At 47.6% G+C, this 27,569-nt stretch overlaps 1 protein-coding gene and 1 long non-coding RNA gene across 2 annotated transcripts in view; one reads left to right on the top strand and one right to left on the bottom strand.

The window, feature by feature from the left end:
- The window catches only part of LOC144734908 (atrial natriuretic peptide receptor 1-like), a 92,490-nt gene that overhangs the window by 31,517 nt on the left and 33,404 nt on the right, over positions 1-27,569 (bottom strand). The window contains exons 3-11 of the mRNA XM_078617349.1: positions 26,998-27,111; positions 26,352-26,487; positions 23,679-23,773; positions 17,776-17,884; positions 16,208-16,289; positions 13,712-13,832; positions 11,686-11,760; positions 9,090-9,167; positions 6,286-6,390 (exon numbers count right to left, since the gene is read on the bottom strand). Of these exons, the coding sequence (XP_078473475.1) occupies positions 6,286-6,390; positions 9,090-9,167; positions 11,686-11,760; positions 13,712-13,832; positions 16,208-16,289; positions 17,776-17,884; positions 23,679-23,773; positions 26,352-26,487; positions 26,998-27,111 (915 nt within the window). The remainder of the gene's footprint in view (positions 1-6,285; positions 6,391-9,089; positions 9,168-11,685; positions 11,761-13,711; positions 13,833-16,207; positions 16,290-17,775; positions 17,885-23,678; positions 23,774-26,351; positions 26,488-26,997; positions 27,112-27,569) is intronic.
- LOC144734909 (uncharacterized) lies at positions 1,270-15,447 on the top strand. Its single transcript, XR_013588568.1, has 2 exons — positions 1,270-5,434; positions 11,731-15,447. It is a non-coding gene; the product is annotated as an uncharacterized LOC144734909 (long non-coding RNA).

Below are 27,569 nucleotides of genomic sequence, written 5' to 3'. Positions count from 1 at the left end.
GGCCGCCTCCGCTCCATGGACGGGACGCGGCGGGCCGAGACCGCGCGCGATGCTACCAGAACGGGGCCGTCAGGAGGCGAGGCCTGCGCTTCGGCGCAACGAGGCCGAATGTTTCCGCTGCGGGCGTAGGGGCCACTACGCCAGAGACTGCTGGGCCCGCTTCCCGGCTCCGCCGCAGCAGGAGGCCTCGGCACCGGTCAAGTCGGCTAAAGATCCTCCGAAACAGGCATGTCGGCACGCACCAGACACTCGGCAAGGCTTTCCACCTCACCCACCACCTGTGTTGCGCGATCCTATTGTTGTTGTTAAAGAAAGGCCATCGACGGGGCCTTGTCATTCAGTTACGCAGTGGCGCAAATTGGCACGGAGAGTTGTCGCGGCCGCTACGGGTTCGTCCACTGTACCGGGGTCCATACAAGGTGTGGACGTGCGCATTTTGGTCGACTCGGGGGCGTCTGCGACTATTATATCGGATGTCATTTTCCATCTGTTGGGCATTCCGTCGGGGGCTGTGCGTCCGGTTTATGGGTCGTGCGTCGCTGCGAACGGGGGTAGCATGGGCATCGTGGGTCAGGTGGATGCTAAGATATCTATTGGGGATGTGTCGGCCTCGGGTGTTGTGTTGATATCGAGATCTTTGGCGGTTCCTTGTTTGTTAGGCACCGATTTTTTGGCTAAGATGCCCATTTTGATCAAAATCAATGAGAATTGTATTGAACTGCCGGGGGGCCGTCAAATCTCGTTTCTGCCGTCGCCCTGGGGGCGACCTGCTTCGGCCGTACAAGTGCAGGCGCTGTCCGTCGCATCTGTGGACATTCCACCTGGTACACAGATGCTTATACCCTTGCGGTATCGGAAGCCCCTGCCTGATCGGCTAGGAGCAGTAGGGGTCTTGTTGTCACCGTCCGCCACGATAACAACCGGGTTGGCGTTAGTGGGGGCACAGACCATCGTCCGGCCGGATCAATTACCGTTTTTACAGGTGCTTAATGCGGGGGGAGAAAACGTCCGTGTCTCGGCCGGTACGGTTGTGGCACATGCCACTACGGCGTTTGCGACCCATGATTGTCCACATAGCCGGGGAGTTGTTGCTGGGGTTTCCGAGCCAAGGAGTTCGGATGATCGTTGGGTTGCTCAATTATGTGACGAAAATTCTTCCCTGTCCATGGAGCAACGTGGTGCGCTGCGTAAATTGTTGTTGACATATTCCGATGTGTTCAGCTCCGATGATTTGGATTTGGGCCGCACTTCCTTGCTTTACCATCACATTGAGACGGGCGATGCTGCCCCTATTCGATTAAATTCGCATCGGATGAGTCCTGCGGAGCGAGAACACGTACGGGGGGCAGTGGAAGACATGTTGGCTGCGGACATTATATCGCCATCTAACAGCCCATGGGGCGCTCCAGTCGTCTTGGTTAAGAAGAAGGATGGCAAATTGCGATTTTGTGTTGATTTCCGCAAATTGAATAAGATATCGGTGGCAGATGCGTACCCCCTGCCGCGTATGGATGACTCCCTCGACGCATTGTCGGGGGCTAAGTTCTTTTCCACACTGAACCTCTCTTCGGGATTTTGGCAGCTTCCCCTTGACGAGTCCTCACGGGAGAAAACCGCTTTCCGTACGCCGCAGGGGTTATTTCAATTCAACTGTCTCCCGATGGGATTGAATGCGGCCCCTGCTACATTTCAAAGATTGATGGAGCTCGTTTTGACGGGGTTGCAGTGGGAGACATGTCTTATATATTTGGACGATATCATTGTCTTCAGCCGCACATTCGATGAACATTTGACGCGGCTGGAGACAGTGTTCACGAGGATGCGTTCTGCCAAATTGAAATTCAAACTAAAGAAATGTCACCTACTGCAACGGTCCGTCCGCTATTTGGGGCACATTGTGAGCGCTGAGGGAGTGTCCACGGATCCGGAAAAGACGGCGTGCGTCCGGGATTGGCCGACTCCGGCCACCGTGGGGGATGTTCGGCGGTTTTTGGGATTTGCCTCGTATTACCGAAGATTCGTGCCGGGTTTTGCGACGATTGCGAGGCCTTTGCATCTCCTTACGGGTAAAGGACGGAAGTTTGGTTGGGGACAGCCGGAGGAGGCGGCCTTTCGGAGTCTGCGTGATCTATTGGCCACGGCCCCAACATTGGATTATCCCGATTTCGATCACCCATTCATTCTTGATACGGACGCGAGTGACACAGGTATTGGGGCGGTGTTATCACAGTCTAAAGGGGGTGTAGAGCGTGTCGTGGCGTATGGTAGCCGAGTCTTGTCTCCTGCGGAAACCCGCTACTGTGTCACTCGCAGAGAACTATTGGCGGTTGTTTTTTTCCTACGGCAATTTCGACCATACCTCTACGGTCGTTCTTTTATTGTGCGTACGGATCATGCGGCCTTGCAATATGCCCTTAAAATTGACCAGCCATCCGGACAGTTGGCACGTTGGTTGGACACGCTACAGGAATTTTCCTTCCAAATTCAACATCGGAAGGGTGTGCGCCATGCGAACGCTGACGCACTTTCCAGATTACCGCGGCGCGCCCCTTGTAAATGTGAGTCGGGGACGCATAGGTGTTCGCCGATTCCAAACCCCCCTCAGCCGCTCACGTTGGCCGTCGAGAAGTCGGACACTCCGATGGAACCGGGACCGGCTGACGGGGTTTTGAATCTGCCGCGGTCTGTCTGGATCCGGGAACAGATGATGGATGAGTCATTGGTGTCCTTGCGGAAGCGGTCTGCTAAGGACAATGGGAGTCCGAGTACGGCTGTGGGGCCGCAAACCGCTCTCCGAGATGGTCTGCTTATGTGGCGGGAGGGGTTCCAGGAACGTTGGCGCCTGGTGGTACCAACGTCCTTGCGGTTCGAGTTGATTAGAACCCTCCATTGTGACACTCTCTTACATTTAGGGGTGCAGAAGACCTTGTTGACGTTGCAACGTCATTATTTTTGGCACGGCATGGCGACAGATGTCGTAGGGCACGTGCGCGCGTGCCCTGCGTGTGCACAACGTAAGCCGCCGAAACATCCTTACGTGCCGCCTCTCCAGTCGATTCAGGTGTCTCGAGTCAATGAATTGGTGGCACTGGACATATTGGGACCTTTTCCACCATCGGCGAGGGGTAATAAATATTTGCTGGTAGGGGTTGAGTACCTCTCCCGTTGGCCGATGGCCTGGCCGTTGCCTGATCAGTCGGCCGCGGCCATTACCGACGCCTTTTTGTTTGGGTATATTATGGATAAGGGGGCGCCTGAGAGACTCCTCACGGACCAGGGCAGGAATTTCTCTTCTAAATTATTGGCGGAAGTGTGCGCGGGCCTTGGGACTAAGAAAGTACGGACATCCCCATACCATCCGCAGACGGATGGTATGGTTGAACGGCTGAACAGGACATTGTCTGCCATGCTTTGCCATACCGTGAGTGAACAACAATCAGATTGGGATCTGCACATCCCCGGGGTGCTTTCGGCGTACAGGATGACGCCTCATGCGGCTACGGGATATTCGCCGTTTTACCTTATGTATGGTCGGGAAAACGTGCCGCCGGTGGATGTGCAATTGGGAACTGGGGTGAAGGGACCTCGGAAACCACTTCCTGAATACATTCAGGACACGGTTCGCCGAGTCACGGAGGCGCGGGAGAATGCCCGCGTGGCTACGGCCAAAGCCCAGGCCCGGAACGAGCGATATGCGCGACGGTCTGAGGGGGAGTGCCCTTGGAAGGTTGGGGACCTAGCCTGGCTTCATTGTCCACAGGTACGTCCGGGGACCTCGCCGAAATTGCACAAACCCTGGCATGGTCCCGTACGCCTCATTGCGGTTCCCAACCCACAGACAGCACGCGTCCAGATTGGGTCTCGTCGCTGGGTTGTGCATACGTCGCGCTTGAAACCATATGTTGCTCCCTTACATGATGCGTCATCCCCCAATGTTGCCTTGCCGGGGTCTGTTGCTGCTGACTCTCCCCTGCCTGCGTCCATTGATTTTGCTAGAGCGCCTGTCGTACCTGTTCCAGACAGGCCGGCCGTGACATTGCGGGGGACGAGGGGCCCTGCTCGGAGGACGCCTGCCAGGTCTGCGGGACCTTCGAGCCCTGCAGCCCTTCCGACCCAGCTGCGGGCACGGTCACAGGACAAGCCCAAGACTAACTCTTTAGAGACACGGGACGGCGGTGGACTTCCAGCTGCGACAGGGGGATTACCCCCTGTCGTTCCTCGACTTTCATCGCGTTCCCGTTCTGCGAGTGGGCCGCCGACCGTCCGGGACGGGCCGGCGACCCGCACACGTTCCAAATCGCTTACGTTTCGTTGAGTGTTGTTGTCTTGTTATTTTCTTCTTACAGTTGTATTTATTGCATGCTTTTGTACGATCGTTGATGTTGATTGCGTTGTTGTTGTTCTTGCTGTTACATTATATGCTTAGTGTCCTTTAGGGGGGGAAGCTCGGTTCGCCGCATTACGATTTGCTATTGGTCAGCCGAGGTCGGCTGGGATTTTTCTACGGGGGAGGGTGGTGTAATGCGGGCGTAAGCGACCTTCCGGAGGTGACGTCACGGGGGGTGGAGTCATGTGACGTGGGGGTAAGGTTCGGGGCTTTAAGCGGGTAAACCGGAAGGGGAAGTCAGTCGGGGTGTGAGCGGAAAAGAGTGAGGCCACGCGGGCAAGTGTGGAGAAGGGGGGGCGCCGACGGCGATCGGGAGCCAACCCCGAAGATAAGAGCAAGCTGCGGAGTGGTGTGCAGCTGGGGAGGAGACAGCCAGGAGGGCTGCGAGTTAGAGGCAGCGGTGTGGCTGCCAGGAGGAGCTGCGGAGAGAGAGAGAGAGGGGGCTGCTTGATAGAGGCAGCGGTGTGGCTGCCAGGAGGAGCTGCGGAGGGAGAGAGAGAGAGCAAGAAGCTGTGAGAGCTGCGGAGGGAGAAGAGCAGCAGAGAGTACAGCCAAGGGGGGCTGTGTGAGAGAAACAGCAGCGGAGCTGCTGTTGGGGATCGGGCCGACATTGGAGTCAGCACCGTGGAGAAGCTACAGAGTAAAGACAGCCGTGTGGGTGTACAGCACGAACCGAATAATAAAGGACACTGAGCCAGACATCGTGGTCCAGTCGTTTATTACATATATATAATGGGGATTCATGCACAATGCTTTATTAATTATGATCATATTTACTGCCAAATCCAAGCCAGTCTGCGTTAAGCCACCACCACCACCATGAGGAAGCAATTATATTGTTAAGAGCTCCCATCGTGGACAAATTATATACTGATGCAGGCTGTGCAATTTCATCCCATCATTATGCGACGATCCAGTGTACTGTTACGACTTATGCAATTACTTCCAAACCAGAAGCAGCCCATCATTTGAGACCTCCGGAAAAATGGAGCGTGTCAAGTCGTGAACAAATGTGCCCGCCGTTCGAAGGATGCTAACACCGACGACGTAAGTCATTAACTATTTTAAATCGTGCCGGGCCATATGCTGCATGCAACGTCTGAATCGTGCCGGCTTTAGTTTGTTTCGTTCCTAAAAAAGCCAAAATAAAAATGTAAACATAAAGCAAAACAATCAGGTATGTCTAAGATTTTGTCAACAATGTAATCGCTCATGGCACCTGGAGAGAATACTTAGTGGCACTTATTTTATCATTCAATGCAGGTGGCCCATTTTAGTTTGTTTTCACTGCTTAAACGGGCGACGTAGCAATTGCGTTATTCAAGCAGCCAAAATAGAACATGAGTCACATTTTCTTAAGACCACACACTAACGGAGCTCTTTTTTTCAGAGCCCATGTTAATCAATAAAATGTATTACAGAGGAAAACAATTAAATACAAGTATCCATATATTTATATAGAGTACACACACAAGACAAATATTCCCTATGTAAACTCCACAGGACATGAGGGAAAGATGCAAGATGAGGTGGGGTGGCCAGGATGATGCCAGGCCACCTTTGTCTCCCCAGTGCTGAAGTTTACACACCGCTATGTACTCATTTAATCGAACATGGTTTTCTGTATATGCAGCGCAGTGCCGATCCCCGCACAAAATTTTCAAGCAAAATTACACACACATTTTAATAGACACATATAATGGAGCTACGCGACATCGGACAAAAAACAAAGCATTCAGCATTGCAGCAAATTAGACTCCAGAGTTTTACCCTGAAGCATGTAGCATCGAAAGCAGCCACTTGATTCATAGCTGTTTATATCGGAGGGAGGGAGCGAAGTGGAGGGAGAGGGTGAGGCCTCTTTCCGGCACGGATGCTCACAGCTTGACACGACTGACCTTCAGGCTGCCTCGGGGACAGTACTCGGTGACGATGCAGATGTTGGGTGGGTCGATGCAGGCTCCCACGAACCTGGTCAGGTGGTCGTTTTGCACGTCCCTCATCTGCACAGACAAGGGGCAGTTTCCACAAATGAAGTAACCTCCCAGGCCAAAATGTCAACAGCCGAACGATACGACGAATACTCAGCACGAAAATGTATTTTCGGTTATGTGTCATCACTGCATAATGTTGCGTCGAACTAGAACCCATGACGTGAATCGAGGGTCCTTGCCTTTTAGACCGTCAATTCGCCAGCATTTATTCAAACCAGCGTGACTCTGCTAATGATTGAAAACTACTTTTCGTGTTTAGTTTGTTGTCCTTCCCCCACACCTCCGATTATCACGGTTGGCTATGCACGGTGTGAAAGAAGTTCAACATATGGCGAAATCAGCCAAGAGTTGTGTTTATTTGAATGAACGCTGCTGACATTATTTGCCTCCCACAAGGCAATGTCGGCAAGTGCGTTGTGCCAGAAATAATTTTATTTTTTATGTAGAGAGCCGAATCTATGGAGGAGACATGGTCTGCTTATTTACGTTGCAATTTATATTCCCCACAACAGCGCTATTTATGAATTGTTGTTACTAATATTCACAGTGAGTTCTTGCTCAGATGAGTGGCCCTGAGCCAGTGATGGAAATTCTACATCTCTCTGGCGGAGACGAGTCTATCCATAGGACACCCTAAAAGTGGTGCATCTAGAAACTTTCCATTAAATACAGTCCTTACAATGATAACATAGCATTCAATCTACTCTCTGGTAAATATAAACTAAATACCAATTTTTGAAGTCTCAATGGGTCACTTCGATCTGTTTATTCAAATTCATGATGTGGGGCTGACTCGATGCGTTTCATCAGGACACTCATCTGTACCTCCTGCGAGTTCTGTTTGTGCGATTTCGTGGACATATGGCTAACCTATATCTACCCAAAATTAGCGATGGTCTGTGCACTTTGAATTCACTCATACCCAGATATGTGGTTGGACGTGGGATAACATTTTGTGCATTGCATTACTTTCCCAAATTTTACTAAGTTTGTTTTACTAAGTTTGTTTTCTCTGTGTCTCTATGTTGTCTCTCTAGTATTTCCTGCAGTCACGAAAGCTCCAAATCTCTCATTGACATGCTCATTTCTTTACCCCCCCCCCTCTCTCTGTGCCTCCCTCTCTGTCTATTTAAGACCTCGACACAGAGGCGTTGTTTCTCTGTGTGCCTATTTGTGTGTCTCTCTCTGTGTGTCTCTGTGTTATCTCTCTCTGCTTGTGTGTCTGTCTGTGTGTCTCCGTGTCTGTGTTTTGTCTCGCTCTCAAATTTAGCACTCTTTGGAAGAACCTAATCAACCAGGTAGGGTGTTGACTGTTATCTGTGTTGTGTTGCATTATATTTCTAAGTTTACTAGTTTTTTTCCTCATTCATTCGTACCTGATGATGATTGCTTGTGTTGCAATCGAAACGTTGTATTCTATTATTTAATGTATGTTCTTTCTTCGTGACTTTACCGAAAGAACCAAAAAGTAATTCCTGCAGTCACGAGAGCTCCGAATGAATATTGTGTGTTGTATTGTGTCCTTGAGGACGGCTGTTTGCATTGTGGCCGAAACGTCGTGAGAATAATTGTATTATGTTTATTTTTATTATTTTATTATTTCCCTTTTACGTGACTTTACCGAAAGAACCAAGAATATATAGTTTTGTTAAATAAATAATTATTCCTGGCCACTTGCCAAGTGTGTAAGCACGGTTTGTGCCAGACGTTAACTCCCCAGGACGTTTCCCAATGGCGTGTGAACGTCGGCTCGCTCTGAAATCCCTGGGCCCTCTGCTTGCAACACGTTGCTTCTTTCTGCTCCTTCACTGGCACCGCTCAACTTTGGGATTCCCACCCTTCGTCCCTTCCCCCCCCCCCCCACGTTCTTACTATGCAAGTGCGTGTGTTCTTTCACACCGTCCGTAGTCAACTGCACTAACCGGAGATGCGAGTGAAGGACAACAAACTAAACACTAAAAACAACACCAGTGATGATTATCTGAACCGGTCCTGGGCCTCCTCTATGTCCACTCTGCCGCAAATGAGTACCTGGTGTGGTGTGTAAACATCGCCACTGGGGAGACAAAGGCGGTCGGGCGTGGTGCTGGCCACCCACCCCCTCGTGTACATTACCGGCCTTCATAGGTGCTCGCTAACAGCACTTGCCCCTACAGTCTGTTAAGGCTATACGGGGGATCTTTGTCTTTGTTGGGAGCGCCAGGTGGCTAAACACAGCAAGTTGGCACAGTAGGTGGCACAGGTGGTGCATCTGCCGGTCATCTCAGTCAGTCCACCCATGGCACCTGGGTCTGTCCTGTGACCTCCTGTCAGTGGGCATTCGACACTTCACATGGCCTTAAAGTGCACATAGCCTGGCACAAGCGCCGTGGTGACGTCACAGACATTTAGTGGCGAATGGCAGTTGTTGTTGTGCTGGGAATGGTGCAGGTTGCCCCAACAGTATGTTAAGGCTATACGGGGTATCTTTGTCTTTGTGTTGGACATGGCGCAACGGTTAGCACGCTGCTTCGAACCCGGCGACCCGAGTGTGGACACAAAGACGGCCGTGAGTGGTGCTGGCCACCCACCTACTCATGTGCTGCCATGCTGGCCTTCATAGGTGCTACTCGCAAACAGCACTTGCCTCAAGAGTCTACTGTGGCTATACGGGGGGGGGGTAGCTTTGAGCTGTGTGTGCGCACGCCATTCCTTCGTCTGTTACTTACGTGCTTCATCTCAAACAGGACCTGGCGGGTTAGCTCGATGCGTTTCTTTGGCACCCGCTTAATTGCCACAATATTGCCCTGTAAGCAATTCATACACACAGACATAGTCATTTTAAACTTCATAAAATATATATGTAACCGTGTGTGTGTATGTCTGTGTAAGCCATATATTATAATAGTAATCATTTATTTCCCTTTGTCAATTACACTACGCCGCTATTCAGGACAACATTGCTCAACCCTAGTGGCCCTGTGCTGTGTCAGGAGGCACGTGAGGCAGAGTCACGGCTCACCGGGCCTTCGGGGATGGCTGGGGGGGGCTGCACCACCATGTGTCCATTGAGCCCCCCACCCAAGTTGACTTCCCGTAGTGGTGAATCACTGTTGCGGTGCCCCCCCCACCCCCCCACATGACAGGTCCACTGGCCCCCTCCCCATCCGAGAGGAGCAGGAGCCGGGCTGAGTTGTTCCCACTTTCGTTTATTCTGGGCAAGGTGCTTCATGTCAATATTAACCCTATCCTGTTCCGAGACAACTGCAAGTTTCAGGGCAAGTTTCGTTCACTGCTGAACACACCAGCAGTTGGCGTTAATTGTATGTAGAGAGGCGTGGCGCAGCTGTTTTTAAAGACTTTCTACTGTACCCACCGCAGAGAACTGTCGCGACACGACTGCACTCTACCATAGCTGGCTCCAAACTGTGCCACATGCCTCCCACATGGCATTGTGGGAGCCTCGATACTGATAAAGGTATTTTATTTTAATTTTAATTCTAGTTCCGTTCTGATGACGTACATGTACGTACTCATACGGCATTGGTGTCTGATGCTAGGGAAAGAAAGTGCCCCTTTAGGTCATCCCCCTCCAACATGAACTGCTTGGCCACCCGGTTTTCAGTAGAAAGCCTTAACACGTCAGTTTCCACAGCCAAAAGTCCAGGAATTCCCAATGATGCTTGCCGTCGTTTCAAGTAAAATGTCACGTAGCTAATCAAGGAGAATCTAACTGTGAGAATGGCTCTTTAGCTCACCGGTGGGTGAGCCGAACGATAACAACTAACCCATGATAGTAGTACCCATTAAACGTTTGCATAAGTGACAAATGTATGTACTTGACTATGTCAGGTGGTGGAGGGTCTTACGATACACACTTTTAGCCAGATCATTGGCCGTGCGGTGGTAATAGCGCAAATAGATCCATCTTGACATCTGTGCCTAGTGGATGTTGGATGTTTCCCTTCAACTTGATATTCAAGTTTCCATTTTACTTTCGTTTAGCCATGTGGGAACTCGAGAGCAGGATGGTCTCATTTGCAAGAGTGATCCAGGTGACCAAAGGTACAAAAAAATAACGAACCAAATAGAATTCAGAGAAAAAACAACATTGCACAATAAATCAAAACCTTTGCGCTAATATAAGTCAATATTATATGAAATACATTTTCTGAAATAATATTGGCTTGGACAAATAACCTTTAAAAACCATTCATAGTAAAATTAAGTAACTGAAACATCAACATGGATGTGAATGTAAAAATCACTAGTATGGAAACAGGCAAGGATATACATTAAACATTTAGTTAATCTGTTGATAAACATTTGACCGTTGGATCTTTATACAGTAAAGTAATACCCCGTGTTGCGTTGGTAATTTATTTCTGAAAGGTGTGATGCCGAATATCGAAACGACGTAAATCAAAGCGATTTACAGGTGGAAGTGCTTGCACAAAGGATAGTAACATCTCATCCTGTGTTCTTGGAATCTAGGTGGAGGTGAAGGCCGAAAGGCGACGGATACTAGAAAGGACGGGCGATGCTGTCAGCCACGAGACTGTGGGTTGAGGCAATGCTCATCAGGTAGTGGTGTTCATAAAGTGACGACCCATTTGTGAAACGACATAAAAGGGGGAGATGTAAATCAAATGTCTTACTTTATTATAATGACACAGGCTGTTCGTGAAGCTATACATTTTTTTTGCTTGACAAAAATATTTTATTTCGATGTTTAACCATGATTTCTCAATTGGGAAACAGGCAGTAATCATCGTCCCCTCCTGCGAAAACCTCACAGCACCCTCCTGAAAACATTGATTCTTGAGATCACACAGTGGCCATGGAACGTAGTTTAAGGTATTTACTGACGGAATTTGACTTCCAGCTGTTGTTCAGCTATTGAAACGCTACTCTGACCTCTGACCTTTTCTACTCTGGCCTTCATATCAGAGGTGACATCTCTGTTGTAGAAAATTATACTTCAAGGACAAGAGGCTGTTTCCGGTCTACTCTGCAGCTGTTCCCGATCCAACAAAATGCTTTACTTGGAGACTCGTGTTTTACAGTCATAATTTAGTTATCTATTTAGTTATATATTCACATCAACAGCACAATCCATTTTAACAAAAAATCTAAACAATTTTTATTTTACTAGGTAAGGGCCACTGAGCTATATGGCTCAATTTCACAAACAATAGCTCAACTCCAAATATACAGCACGTGTCAGGGTCGAGATCGAACCCATGACCTCCTGTATACCAGGTGAGGGAGTTAACATCTCGCTACCGCAGTACCATACGTAAAAGTTAATCATTTGACCGGCACCTTGTAATATGCTGTCTGTACAAAGAATTGTTTCTTTCCCTGCAGGGTCATGAAGGAGTTGTAGCTGGAGCCATGCTGGGAGAGGAGAGAGAGAGAGGGAGACAAACCATAAGCACGAGGTCACATCGTACACGTCAGTACATCGGGGCAATAACCGACGACAAGAGCCAAGTTATGTAAAACGACAAAGCACTATCTGGCACGCGACGACTTTTTGCCACAACGGAGAGACATGCAGCCAGGAAAGCGGGGCCTCAGCGTGAGTGAACTACATAAATAGTGGACATTAGCAAAAAAGTGCTGCGTAGCTCAACGGATTCCTCTGGTCTAAATAAAAAATTCTGATTCTGACATCTGAGCTCATTTGTCAGTGAGACTATTTATTTATATTGGAGGAATCCAATGCGCTATGAAGCTCTTTTGCAAAGATGTCCAGTATGTATGTACGTTGAACTTCTTTCGTGCCATACGTAGCCAACCGTGCTAATCAGAGGTGTGAAGGAAGGACAACAAAAAATCGCTTCAAGTTATTTTGGAAGTAGTTCTGTGACATCTGCTTTCACGGGTCATTCACCAACGCGGGGGGAGGGGGGGTGATGCACGCTTTGTCTTGATTCGTGACGCAGAGAGCCCTTCAGAATGAGAGTGTGCAGGGCAGGAGAAGAGCCTCGGTGCGCGTTGCTCAAGGCTCTCACTATCTGCGAGCCGACAGTGGTGCTGTCAGCAAGGCAACAATGCACAGATCAGAATCTAAATCTTGATTTGGACTGGAGCAGGAATTTGATGAGCTATTAAGCTCTTTTTCACAGATGTCCAGTTGGGACAGGTCAAATCATAACAACAAACAATAAAAAACACGATCAGAGTGCAAAGTATAGGAAAGGTAAGCAAATCAAATTTACAAAATATATACAATTAAAACTAAACTATTTTTTTTATCTTATCAGGTAAAGCCCACTAAGTTATTAGATTTGTTTTTCAGAAGCGACAAATGAAAGCTCAACGAAGTTGCTTATCATGTACGAAGTGGCTTATCATGTGTGTAAATATCACCATGAGGGCGGGTGAACAAGTTACAACAGCAGTCAATACAAAAAACAACACATCACAAATGAAAGCTCAACGAAGTGGCTTATCATGTACAAAGTGGCTTATCATGTGTGTAAATATCACCATGAGGGCGGGTGAACAAGTCACAACAGCAATCAATACAAACAACAACACATCACAAATGAAAGCTCAACGAAGTGGCTTATCATGTACGAAGTGGCTTATCATGTGTGTAAATATCACCATGAGGGCGGGTGAACAAGTCACAACAGCAATCAATACAAACGACAACACATCACACGGCCCGGAGAGGAATTCGGTTGTGATGGGAGACGTGTTGGACTTGTTCTGCGTAGCAGGGAGAGATCGCTCAGCCCCTGGCTACCGAAAGTGTTAAGGAGCCCTCCCATTATGAATGGACAGGGCTGATGTGTGGACACTTTCAACACTTTGTTGGAAAATTGTCATTAAAATATTTGGAAAAAGGACGATAATAATCGTAAATTTTTGCATTTATATGGCATTGCTTAAAATGCCTCAGCAAACTAAAAAGCACATCTCATCTCAAACGTTCTAAGGGCACCCCTAGTGGCAGCTGCCCCTGTGCGGCACATGGTGACTTGGCGGCTGGCCTGCGAGCGGGCGTGAGTCGGCTATTGGAGGGTGATGATTGCAGCTATCACCCACGAGTCATTTTTGTGAATTTGTGCAACATTTTGGACCGCACACAATGGCCTCCTACCCGCTTCAAACAACGTCATGGAATCTTTAACGTTCCATTGAGAGCGAAGCTGATGGCGCGTAGTTTCCCCGCTTCATACACACGACCGCAGTATTAACCAGGGCAGCCTGCCGAATCGGAACTGCAAACCTCTGCAGAAAGCGGCGAACGCGCTAAGGTCGGGCCGCGTCACCACCCCCCGTCGATGGCGGTGGCGGTTGCGGCGGTGATGGTGGCAGTGACGGTGGTGCTCACCATGGAGAGCGTGAGTCGACTGCCGGCCGTGCGCCTGCTCTTCTCGAGCTTGCTGAAGTGGATGTCCTCCCACTGAAGCCGCCACAGCATGCTCGCCAGCTCCTTCTCCACCTTCAGCTTCCTGGCAAAGCGACGTCGCAAAGCACAATTGACATTCAACTCCTGCAGAGGCTCTCGAAAACGAATTGAGTCTCGACAGATGCTTCGCTTCCAACTGAATCTAAAATGACGGGCGGTTTCCCGCTGTTTACGACGTGGCAATGCGTTCCCGGAAACTTGGTAGATGTAAATCGGACCCCATTTTCCCATTGACGAAGAAACAGTAGAGACATCACTTGCCGATGTTTTCCCATTTATCGACCATATTTAACAAGGCTCAATAGAAGAATTCCCTCATCAAAACTCGACACCATAGAGCTCGTTGTATTTCCGACCATCACCACCTAGCCAGTGAACTGGAGCACGTACACCAAGCCCTCAAGATGAATGGATACTTGAACTACACAATCGGTAAAGCTATCACCCCAACCGTTGGGAAAGAACCATCTGAGGACCAAATCTAAACCATCACCTTGCGATACATAGCAGGAGTTACCAAAAATATTTCCAAAATCATGAGCAAACACAAGATCCAGGTTCGATTTAACACAGTACATAAAATTCGTGATCTGATCCCATCTGTGAAGGATGTGATCCCTGACATGCAATACCCCGGTGTCTACAAACTAAGCTGTGTCTGCGGCAGTAGTTACATTGGGGAAACTAAGCGACGTGTCTCGGACCTTGTTCGTGAACATAAGGTAGATCTGAAACACGGTAGGACCAATACCTCGACCGTGGCTGATCATTGTTTTAACGCTGTGGGCACACACAAAATAGATTTTTCCAAGACGAAGGTACTCTGCAAACCTACTGGCTATCAACAAAGATTTGTTCATGAAGCCATCCAGATATATAAACACAGACACAATTTCAACCGAGAAGATGGGTACAAAGTGAGCAATCATTGGAAGGATGTTATTAATCAGTTTAAGTCATAACTGGCTGTGATGTTTCCATCCTTCCTGCTGATGTTAGTAGTTATTTCCGACTCTCTGAGTTACATTACCAGGTTAAATGTCTTTACATTAACAGGCAAAATGTCTCATTAACACAGCCACCGTTGCGGTGGTTTTCTTACATTTGTAGGGGTGTTAGAGAGAGAGCCCGTTATGCATGGCAGCTTATGGCAAACAAACACAGTGGGCGGGGCTATGTGAGTGCACGGGGAGGTGCTCTCTACGACGTCCGCGCCAGGCACCCTGGGGGGGGGCTGATTCGGAGTTATGATCCCCCGGGGCCCCACCCCTCAGCGGGGGGTTGGGTATAAAAGATGATGTATCGGAGGGCTCGGGGCTCCTGTTAAGCTAACCAGTGAAGACTGAAGACGTCTTAGCTAGAGCCCTGGACTCCCCTGGTTCGCCGTCCTTATCAGGGCCGAACAGGACCGAGCCAGCGGCGTGGTCCCGAGATCCAGAGCCAGTGCTCCTGTCAGAGCTGGTCTGGGACTCAGGGTACTGGGCCCGACTTACCAGTGTCGGGCCAGATAGCCTCCCCTAGCCCGTTAGTGGAGGACTAGGAGGCAGGCTAGGAGTAGCTAGCGCGTGTATCCCCAGCTAGCCGGGTGAGGGGGCCGATACCCCCTCTAGTGTTGTATGCCACAACCGTGCTGTGTGAATAAACCCGTGTGCCTCCAACTCCGGCGTCCAAGAGTCGTGAACTCTACTACACATTGACATGCTAATCTTACATGAACAGATTGACATGCTAATCTCTCACAATACAATGGCCACCTTCACAGGTTCGTAGTCGTGGAGGTATATCCGCTCTCCGATCTTACATTTACATGCAAATTCCATCTCTAGCCACACCCACCTACCCTTGGGCTACACCCATCTCAAACCTATATAACATCCTGCCTTAGCAGCTCTCCCGCTATATTTTTTCACCTGATGACGATTGCTTGTGTTGCGATTGAAACGTCGTGATATTTTAATGTTTTTTATTATTATTTTTCTATCTACGTGACATTACCAAAAGACCCAAAGAATATGAAATCCTGCAGTCACGAAAGCTTTAAGTCAAGATTTAAGGCTCAATAGGTATAAATCATCTAAAAAAACACTCTAGAATAACAAAGCTCCATGCCAAGTCATGTCAGAAACCAGACCGACTGTTCAAATGCATTCGGAGTCATGTTGAAAGGTGCGTCGTAAATCAAGTTTCTGCGTTGATAATCGACCCATGGTGGCAATTATATAAATGTCGTAAATGTGGATTGTCGTAAGTCAAACTGTTCTAAACCAGAGACCGCCTGTAGTTGCTCATAAGGGGTCAAACAAATGTAAGAAGAAGAAGATGATGATTCAGAAAATTATATATTTTGATAATAAATTAAAATAACCAAGCTCAACCCTGTTCGGCTTGCCAGGATGCTATAATATCGGCAGCACTCACCGGTAAATCAAGAAGAATGTCGCAAGCACCACCAGCACCAGGAGGCTCACCACAATCAGCAGCTGCTGCACCATGGTTATGACTGCAAGGGAGGGAGATGGGCCACCTCAATAAAACGCAACACAAACACAAGACTCCAATGGCTCAATCCCCACCAAGCGAGGGCATTCTTCTCATTGTTGACGTACTACGGGAGGGCACAAAACTAGCGGCACAATAGGATTAATTTGTGTCAGCGCAGTAAGATTTGTAAACGAACCCTACACTTCGGTCCTTGGGAGAATGTTAAAGTTTTGTGACTCCACTTCTGAGCGAAGGCCTCCCCCGCGAGCCACGTCAGTCACTGGGGGGCTGTGTGACTTTACTTCACCATGCTGGTCATTACAGGTTAGTGAAAGTGGTGTGTGTGGGGGGGGCAAGTCCATCTCTTCAGGAACGCTGTCGACGGAGAGCTGAGTTACAAAAAAAAAGAAACTAAAAATGTTGACCAGGTGAGGCCCACTGAGCTTCATAACTATTTTTCAGAAGTCACCTGGCCACTTTTGATAGCCCAACGAAGTGACTCATTATGTTTAAATTTGATTGCAGCCAAATACTCTGAAACACATGTTTCTAAATGTGGAGGGAAAAACCGGAGGACCTGGAGAAAAATCCAAGCGACCACGGGGAGAACATGCAAACTACAAATATACAGACGTCAGGGTCGGGATCGAACGCACGACCTCCTGTATACCAAGTGAGGTAGTTAACATCTCACCAACGTGGCGCCCAATCTGATGGCTGGCATAGTCAGGGCTACCACCCTTCCGACTGTAGACCAAACCTGGACGTCATATTTCTCAGTCGACACTAGGCTGATGAAAACTGTCCAGTGTCCTGTCATGAAGTTCGACACAAAACCGGTCCAGGATCTCAGTGCAAATCAATTATTGCCACCTAGACACAGACGCCAATTCCCAAACTGTCGAGATTACAACGGGCATCTAACAAACAGGTCACACTTTTTGGATTAAAACGTGAAAAACACAATGTCTGCTCATAGGCCATCATCTAGAGGACTACCATGCAGTTCTCCAGGAAGTACTGATGGTTTTCTGCTTAATGCACAAAGGCCGAGTGATTCGTGTGCACATTTCTTCCGTGCTGTTTGATTATAATCAGTCAAATATTGACACTGGAGGAATACGATGAGCTATGAAGCTCTTTTTGTCCAGTAGGGACAGGTCAGAACCTTACAACAATACAAAACACGATAGGAGTTAAAAGTATAGGAAAGATAAAACAATTACTTTCAAATATACAAATAAAACTAAACAATTTTTGTTATCTTACAAAGGAAAGCCACTGAGCAAATGGCTTATTTTTCAGACACGACCTGGCCACAAACGATAGCTCAACGAAGTGGCTTGTCATGTGGAAATTTATAGCAGCAAAATAATCGTGACGGTTTAGTGGCCTGCACCATTACTCCATTACAACGGGGTATGGAGAGGGCGGGGATTATTCTTCATTGTCTACTTATCTGACTTGAGCCCTTCGCAGTACAGAGTCTGGGAGAAAGGTGCCACCTTTGTTGTCGGGCAGCAGGTCGGAGGGGACGTAGCCCCCGGGCCAGTGGATGAGGACGCCAGGCATGGGCACCATCTCCTGCCTGCTGCCATCGTAGTTGTAGACGATCTGCCCGTGATCGAGACAGCAGCAGCAGCAGGGAGCAGCAGGGAGCAGCAGGCATCAGCAGCAGCAATGAGACACAATAGCCAAACAACCCAAAGAGAGCTCCTGCTCAAATGAGCACTGAGGCAATAATGGTGCTAATTTCCCGTTCACAGCCCCTGAGCTGGTGATGTGATGGAAATTCCACGGTGCTATGGCAAGGGTGAGTCGTCCAAAGAACAGCCGCTGTTGACTCCCCCCCCCCCCCCCCCCCAAGTTAGAAGTTTATTTCCACAGCAAAGCCCGTTGAACTGGACAAAGCTCTTTCAAGGGCCACTTGGTCAGCAGACAATCGCGGGCGGTGGGATTAATTGTATCGACCATAGAGAGAGTGGATGAGGAGCTGAATCAACTTTCCGACCAGGAGTTTAACTGACAACGGTTCGACCGCGAGCTGCCCGCTCTGCTACTGAGCCACCCGCTTAGATGGTCACGAGGAGTGGGGTTTTTTGAGAAGGGGATCACGTCCAAGTGGATGTTCGCCGTGGAGATGGAGCGATAAAATAAACTCGCTTGCAGGAGCTACATATGGATTGTTGGATTGCGGTACCATAAGGTACTGCAGTGACGGGATAGTCAGGTCTTCATCTAGCAGTGGATTGATCATGACTGATGACGATGGGGTCTTTTTTACTTGACCTCTTTTGCTTGGTTGATGTTTTTTACTGGTTATTTGTGTGCATGTGAATGTATTGAACCCAGTCAACCGAGTTCGATTCCCGCTCATGGCCACCAACACCAGTGACGATTATCTGAACCGGTCCTGGGCCTCCCCAAAGTCGACTCAGCTTCCACTGAGTACCTGGAGCAATGTGTAGTAATCATCGTCATGAGGGAGACGAAGGCGGCTGGGCGTGGTTCTGGCAACTGACCCCCTCCTGTGCTATGGCGGCTACAGCACTTGCCCCAAAAGTTTGTGAAGGCTACATGGGGGGTCTTTGTCTTTGTATCATCCGTTAAATTCTAAATGTCCTGCACATTCCGTTAGAAGGCATCCGATCTGAGCACTGATCTGCGATGTTGTGAAAGATAAGAGAGGGGGGATAGATCTTGTGGGATGCAGAATGAAGCTAGAATCAGGGACTTGCCCTTGGATTGAGAACGATGTGCTTCTAAGAAACTCCAACTGTTTCACATTATGAACAGAGGCAGCTTGTAAATATTGCGCTTATACAGACATTGTTAAATGTAATACAAATTCACGGCCAAGTAAGGGCACCAAGATGAAAAACACCTTGTTTTGATATCAATCTCCTGACATATTTGTTTTTTATTTGAAGATGTTTTCAAAAAATTAACAATGAGCATTTATTATACACATGGGAGTAAACCGGAGCACCCGGAGAAACCCCACTCGTGCGAGAGAGCAACGCTCCATCCCTGTACAGATGGAAACAGATGGCGATTAGTTCACTTTGCTGTATTGCCTTCTCTTGGCGAGCCAGGATATGGCTCCTCCTTGATGCCAGCAGGAAGAGAGTTTCACGACAATCTGTGTGTGATCCACCAATCCCGGCCTCCACAGGCGTGGACCACCACATTATTTATCGTGCACAAACTACGATGGGGTTCAAAGGCGAAGAAGGAGGAGATGGCGATGAAATTCTGGCAAACAAAACAACGAGCAAATATTTACCAGAGCAGTAAGTTCATAATTCTTCTTCATTTGTGATTATTCAAACCATTGAGGAATTGGTGAAAAAAGCAGACTCATTCCTGCTGCAGTGAAAAAAGCGAGTGCATTTCCGGTAAGTGCCGCCTAATGCATTTCTAAATGGCACGACGCACGCCGTTTCCGAGATCCCTGCGGTCTGCCCCATGAGGCATTCACATTTCTCGTAGCTTCGACTCCCGCGCGTGGCGACGTTCGTGGCATTCGCGTTCTGCGTGTGCGGTAGAGTGTCCCCCATGTCGTCCGGCATAGCGGTCGACGGACCTGGCAGACCAGGGTTCGTAATGGCGCGATTCCCACTTACGGCCACCAATATCAGTGACAGTTATCAGACCCTACCCTAGGTCGATTCAGTCTCAAATTAGTTATTGGTGCAATGTTGTAAACATCGACACCGGGGAGGCAAAGGCATGGTGCTGACCACCCACTCATTCGTGTGCTGTGTCGGCCTTCACAGGTTCTACTTGCTAACATCACTTTGCCCAACAGTCTGTTAAGGCGATGCGGGCTGTATGTCTTTGGACATAGAATGGTGACAGAGCTCGGTGTGTGAGCAGTGTTCAAAATGAGGTGACGCCTGTCGTCTTACGAGCTGATCAGGCGAAATTAAAAGTTTTAAACGGACGCAGTACATTATCCGTGAATCATACACGCGATTTTACATTTGTGCGCTCCAAGCTCTCACTGTTATGTATGTTTAATTGTTGAAAAGTCTTAATCGATTTATTTATTTGGTGATACAGTTCCTGGTTCTGCGTTGGCAGCCGTGTGCGTGCACAATTAACAAACTCAACGTGTTCGTCGATAGCACTGCGCGGCCTTAAAACGAAAAAAAAACTATAACAGGCGACATTTAGGCAATTTCCCTTCATAGTGCATGCGTACAGGGAGCAGAAAGAGACTGGACAATGTGAGTTGGAGACTGCACTTTACACTATGGAGGCCTGTTGAGAATTAGATTTACAAATTTAAGTATTTAATGTTATTTATATTCTTCACAATGACGCAAATTATTATTGAGTTGTGTATTGTAAAATATTTTTTGCATTGAACCGAGACCCCACATCATAAGGGGAGGAGGGGTCCTTGACTATAAGACCGGCAGTTCACCACCATTGATTAGAGCGAGCCTCACTCTGCTGATGAGACACTGAAGGTCGAAACTGGGCCAGAGCTTGCTTGCATTAAATCGATGCTACCGAAATGACACGACTCCCACGGAAGGCCGTGCGGAGAGACAGAGTGAAGGGGAGTTTATCGTCCGATGATTTACAGCGGCAGCCTGGCTCGGTGCATGTGAAGCCAGCCAGGCTCTGCCGTGCAGAGAAGAGGCACCCAGGGAGACACCAGGGCATTTACATTCTTTGATGACCACTTTTTCTGAACATTGCACGTAGACAAAATGTTTTAAAGTAAACACAGAGACAACTGGGATATAATGCCATGCATTGCCAATTGGCGTGGCCCCAAACGTATGGCGAGGATACGAGCCTGGCAACTGTATGCATCTATGTTGAACTTCTTTCGCACCATACTTAGCAAACCGTGCTAATTAAAGGTGCGGGGGAGAACAACATACTAAAGACAAAAGCAGTTCGAAACATGATTATAGTACGTATGTATGTTTAATTTCTATGTTGAACTGACAAGGACTGGATATCTGTTTTTTCTCATGTACGTTACTTGACATACTCTTTATCCCCACGCCTCCCCCCAACCCCCACCCCTCCACTCTCATAACACTCATTCTTTCTTTGATCCGGCTCTGGCCTAAATAAACACGTAGCATCACCCTGAAAATGAAACCTCTACTCGGCCAATATTTATTAACGAAATATCGGTAGTTGTTTTTGTTAACGTGAAGAATTTTCATTTGTACATTTTACAAATGTTTTGTTTAACAAGTGCCCGTACATTTGCCATGAATGCACAATGAATGTAACAAAAGGAGCCTTTCATATTTGTTTAACAAGGAAAGCCGAGCTGAGTCTCAAGACACATTTTCAGGAGGCGCACTGGAAAATTTTCTCAGTTGGAAGAGGGCAATTCATTATGTCAGCATGTGCGTGGCTGTATGTAGTTCCCATAGAGGTCCCTTGAATTCAGTGGACAATTATTAATAACACGCGGCACTGTTTGTACAGAGCCACAGCTGCAGTGCGGATTGTCATGAAGACTACAATGGTGGAGGCTGGCTGCAATTAGACCTTGCCCTGTGTCCAGCAAGGCCCACTGCCGCCGTGGCAGGGGTGAAGCCAGGTGGACAAACTGCAGGATCTGGGGGTGCGATGATTGCTATGAGTAATCCCAATTGCGTTATCTTTCGGCACATTTGGACCGCGGTGCCAGCGCACAATGGCCTACTTTTACGAATGACGTCGCAGGACATTCGCCGTCCACCATGGTGAGTGAAGCAAATGGTGCGTGGTTATTATTTTTAAGGTCAATGCAAACACTGCCGCAGCGATAACCAGGGCTTCCACTGGAGTCGAACCGCAAACCTCTGCAACATAAACAAGTGGCTAACGTCCCACCGCTGGGCCACGTCGCCATCGTAAACGATAAACTTTCTTTTATTTTACCAGGTAAGGCTCACTGAGCTATATAGCTCTCTTTCAGAAATGACCTGGCCACAAATGATAGCTCAACGAAGTGGCTTATCATTTGGAACTGTATAGCAGCCAAATACTCTAAACAAATGTTGATTCTAAATGTGTAGGGAAAAACCGGAGGATCCTGAGAAAAATCCACACGACCACGGGAGAACATTCAAACTCCAAATATACAGGCGCCAGGGTCAGGATCGAACCCACGGCCTCCTTTATACCAGGTGAGGTAGATAACATCTCGCCACTGAGAGAGATCTGATGAGATCGGGCGCATTCAAGGCGATTTGGTCACGGTCCATTTGTATGTATGTTGAACTTATTTTGCGCCGTACGTAGCCAACCGTGCTAAACAGAGGTGCAGGGGAAGGACAACAAACTAAACGCAAAACTCAGTTTGAAAAAATAAATACATTTAGATTTAAAAGTGCATAGCTCCAGCGGCTTTCTAATATCAGAAGGAATAGCGTTCCAGATGGCTGCAGAAGGGCATCTTAAAGTGCCGATGCAGTGACCGTCTTACAGTATTTAAGCATTTCATTGTGATAATTGAACATACATGTTTCGATGAAAGTATTTAGATATAGGATATTTTGTACATTGTCATACTTGTACTGAGTTTTATCAATCCCTTGCTAGATGAAGGCCTCCCCACACCGTGTCAATCATTGGGGTTGTTAGAGCATATTTTACCGTGCTGGTCTAGTGCGGGTAGGTGAAAGCGTGGAGGCCAAAAGTTGTGGCCAAGAATCAAACTCGGGTTTCTAGGTTTGTAGTGCAACGCTCTGACCACCGCATCGTCGCCCCATGAAAATGAAGTGTTGTAAACAAAACTATATGAAACGACGTGTAATGAGCTCACTGGTGTCTGTTTTATAAAATACCAGCGACACACATGCTCTAGTTTTCTGTGTTCCAAATGGGTATATGGGTCAAGTCTCTCACTGACTGAACCCAAATGAAAAACATATTTGGTTATGCTGCTGCATTGGCAGTGGTGGACAAGCATAATTAACAAAAGGAAATTCATCACATTCGTCAATCACAACATTGTGCGACCTTAAAAGGAAGAATATATAATATGCGACGTTTCGGGCTGTGGTCCTTCATCATAGCATATGATTTATGGCCCTTCAGCATGACCCTTCTACACAGCACTTGATTTATGTGCTATAAAGAAGGGCAATTTCCCAAAACGTCACCTATTATATATTGTTTCCTTATAAGGCCACACAATGTCATCAAGTGAAGCAGCAAGACAACCCCAAGTTAATTGAACCATTTGAAAAAAAATAATAATCCAAAAGCAAAAGGGGTCTCCGACTCGAGCGAGATTTCAGGCATCGTTGCTCATCTTCCCTCGACACCATTGAGCCAGTGTTGAGAATGTCACGTTTCTATGGCAAGTGGGGGGGGGGGGGTGCATGAGTCTGTCCTTAGATCTGTATAGAATATTTGATTTTAAAGTGGCCTCTCTTACCTTGAACTGGCCCGCCTCTGGGTCCGTCATGTCCCAGATGGAGAAATCAACTTCCCTGTCTCCATTGGCATCGATTGTGACTCTTCCTATGACACCTGAGCACGGGTACACCACGTACAAAGTACACCACTCGCTGCGCTTAGCACCACTGCAGGCGCAACGCACACAGGGCACACGCCGTTAAGCTGATCGTACTGACTAAAAGATACAGGCAAAGGTGCGACCCTGCAATTGCCATAGTCGAACTAAAGCAGTTTAACACGTAGGCTTTTGCAGCCAATATCATCCATAATATAGGTTTTTTTGGTTGGATCGCATAAATATAAATGTGTCGTTAAACCCGCCACCACCCGACACAGCCAATTCAGCCAATTTAGTAAGATTTGTCACGTAAACAGAACGTGCCAATTCGTTACTAGTACAGCACACCGGTGTGTTGGAGAGCAAATCCACAACATTTACAATCCGAGTACGACGTTTCACCACTAATTACAACTAGCATCAAGCGTACAGCCAAATTTGTGGAGAAATCCTGTTTCGTTCCTTAAATAGAGGGATGACATAACTTGTGAGCTCTTCACGTGTGAAGGGAATGCATATAAATTACAATGTGTGTCTATTGCCGGTTGCCTTATTCATGGTAATCAACGTCATTGTGCATGAAGGTGAAGCATGCACTCGGCTCTTGTACCTCCCGTCGTCGTGTCTGCGTACTCCCCATTGGCGTATGGTGGCCTGTATAGGCATTTAACAATGTGTTATTTTATTATTCGCTTCCAAGCAGCACTAAGCCTGTAGATTTCTCTCAATTCCAATAGATTATCTAATTAGTCTTGGCCAGTAGTAACTAGTTTTGCACAGAACTTCAACATCAAATTCAATCGAGCGTCCTTGTTGGCACGTGTGTTCTGCCACTACTGACATTTGTATTTGGGAGTATTCAATATTGCTTTGGTGTTCTTTTAGTCTCATGCCCGTCATTCGTTCTGTCTGCCCAAAATATCATTTGACACAAGTGCAATTAATCCGGTACACACCTTCTGTTGATAGTTTCGGCAATACATATTTAGTACCAGATATTAGTTTCTGTATTTTATGCACCGTACCAAATCTGACTCGGATGTTTTGTTTTTACAAAAGTCTGGTTAGTTTATCAGTTACTCCCACAATGTACAGTATTTTAATAGTTTAAATTATTTGGTGAGTTTCAGCTCTCATGGAATTTGATTTGGTTTTGGCATTCAGTGGCCTGTTGATTTGTGCATCATTGTAACCGTTCAATTGCAGCCGTGCTTTAGCATGTTTAATTTCACTTCAGAACTAAAGCAGCTTGCACTTGTGAAATGAGGCCGCCAGACAAAAGGTTAAAATGCCGTTAAGTACGCAAAGGAGCCGAGCGGAACTCGGCGTGTGCACAGGAAGCCCCCCAAATAAAAGTATTCGTCAGTGTAGATTTTGCATCATGAATTGTAATTCAACACCGCCGTTGGCCAAAATCACCAACATAGCTCAAATCCCATTTGTCACCGTAAACCCAAATTACAGCTGTGAAAATGTACACTGCTGGCTGGATTGAGGCGGTGCAATGGTCAGCAGCACGACGGCCTCGCGATCCAGAGGTTACCAGTTTGATTCAATTTCCTCGCCGCACGGCAGTTGACCCAATAGGAGTGATTTCCTTAAACTCCCCTCTTCCCCCACCGCCTCAATCCACCCCGCAATGTAGATGGGTATAAAACCGCAGTTACTCATTCGGTAGGTCGCGCGGGGTGCGGTAAAGCGTGGGTGCTCTCACCTCTTCCGATATGTCTGACCAGCGTGGAAGAGTTGGCCAAAACATCTTCGACAGGGGCTCTCTGGAGCTCCATCTAGGCCTGCACCTTTAGCTTTATACAGCAAGAGCTCTGTTATCGAGCACTTTACCGTCCAGAATGCTCTATTAACCGGCATCTATCATAGACGGAAACTTTCAGATGACCGGCAAATTTCATGCACCGGCACCTTCTATTCCCAATGGATGCCTGATAAGGTCGCACTCATTACACGCAGACTGCTTGCCACAAATGAACCTCAATACCTTCCCGATGTCGTCAAGGAGCATAAACCAACATGCAAACTCCCGTCATCCTCGCAGCGTTTTTTTGGCTAACCATCGAACAAAGATGGTCACTGCATTGTGTGCTTTCCGATGCGCTTCTGCGGCCGTCTAAAACGCTCTTCAATCCAATATTAGGAAGCCACTGGAGCTATGCACTTTTAAATATAAGTTGAAAACTAATTTATTTAGAACTGATTTTTGAGTTTAGTTTTTTGTCGTTCCCCCCGCACCTCTAATTAGCTCACTTAGCTATGTACGGTGCAAAAGAAGTTTAAAATACATACTTACGTTGAACATACATACGTTGAACTCCTTTCAAACCGTCCATAGCCAACCATGCTGATTGGAGGTGCCGGGGGAAGGACAACAAACTAAATGCAACCAAAGACATTCATACATGGCAGAGCTTTAGCTTTGAACGTAGAACACAAAACTGCCATCCCTTTAATGCTCCCAACCCGAGCCTCGTCGCTCACCTATTTTTTGCCATACCATTGGCACGAAAATGGAGATGGCGAATCGCTCGGCACTCTGGTCATGCGCCGCGCACACCGCGCACGCCGCACACACCGCACCTTGAAATGTTCGGTTCCACATGTATCGCTTGAGCACCACTCCGTCTTTGACCAGCCTTCCTGCGGTGAGGGTGTCATTAAGAGCCAACGCGTAGAGCAGAATCCCATCGTAGAAGCCAGCAGGAATGATGTTTTTCTGAAACGGTAAATATAGAAATCAAAGGAGTGTGCGCTTTGGCAGAAATGAGCGAGACCCGAAATAGAGGCATAGTCGATTTAAAAACAGACGGGTTTATTTTTTTTGCATAATTTTACACAAAAATACATGCACGTAAAGATACCTGAAATAAACATGCCAAGATATGGTTTCCTAGGATGAATATGTACAATGTTACTTTGCCATTTATGAAACGGCCAGTGAGTTTCGTGAGTTTATAATGGCCGGCGATATTAGTCTTCGCGTTGGATTAAGCAATCAAGTCGAGTCGCAGTGTTTACGCCCCGGGAGCTTGTATTAACCGAGGCACGTGAGTAAAATAGGCTGTCGAGTCCTCTAAACTCAGAGCGAGAAAAGGCATGCGCCGTTTCTCCTTGAAAACTAATTTCTTTAAAACTGCTTTTTGTGTTTAGTTTGTCGTCCTTGTCAAAATGGCGAGAGAACCCGTGAAAAGACAGCTGCCATCACTGGCCAGAGAGCCACGCTTACCAGCGAGTCGCTAGCTGTGAAGTTATACTGCTCCGGTGCTCGCCTCTTCAGCTCCTCGATGAATGTCCTGTACTCAGCGCCCTCTGGTTGCTTGTAGGTGATGATCAGAACGGACTGCGGATGCACGACAGAGGGAGGGGGGTAACAATGTCTACGATTCGTCAATAGATATATCGATTTTCTCGGGCGCAGGATCAAAGGTGATGTGGACTTCATGACGCAGCCCTGCAATTTCTCGCTCAGGCCAATGCCAGCAGAAGGGGTCTCCACTCGTGGGAGTTCCATCTATTGAGTATTAATGGTTTACTCTTCATCGCCAGCCAGTACGTCCTTGAAGAAAAGCTCAACAATAAAAAAAAATGTATTCTATCAGGCAAGGTCCACTGAGCAATATAGCTTATTGTCAGAAGCGACATGGCCACAAATGATAGCTCAACAAAGTTGCTTATCACATGCAGCCAAATGCTCAAAATGTATGTTGATTCTAAATGCGGAGGGAAAAACGGGAGAAGACAGAGAACAATCCACGCGATCACTGGGAGGTGTTAGGGTCGGGATCGAACCCACAACTT

Source organism: Lampetra planeri, chromosome 53 (assembly GCF_965212315.1).
Source record: "Lampetra planeri chromosome 53, kcLamPlan1.2.h2, whole genome shotgun sequence".
Taxonomy (NCBI): domain Eukaryota; kingdom Metazoa; phylum Chordata; class Hyperoartia; order Petromyzontiformes; family Petromyzontidae; genus Lampetra; species Lampetra planeri.
The sequence above is the reverse complement of the archived record's forward strand: the minus strand, read 5'-3'. Positions and strand labels throughout refer to the sequence as shown.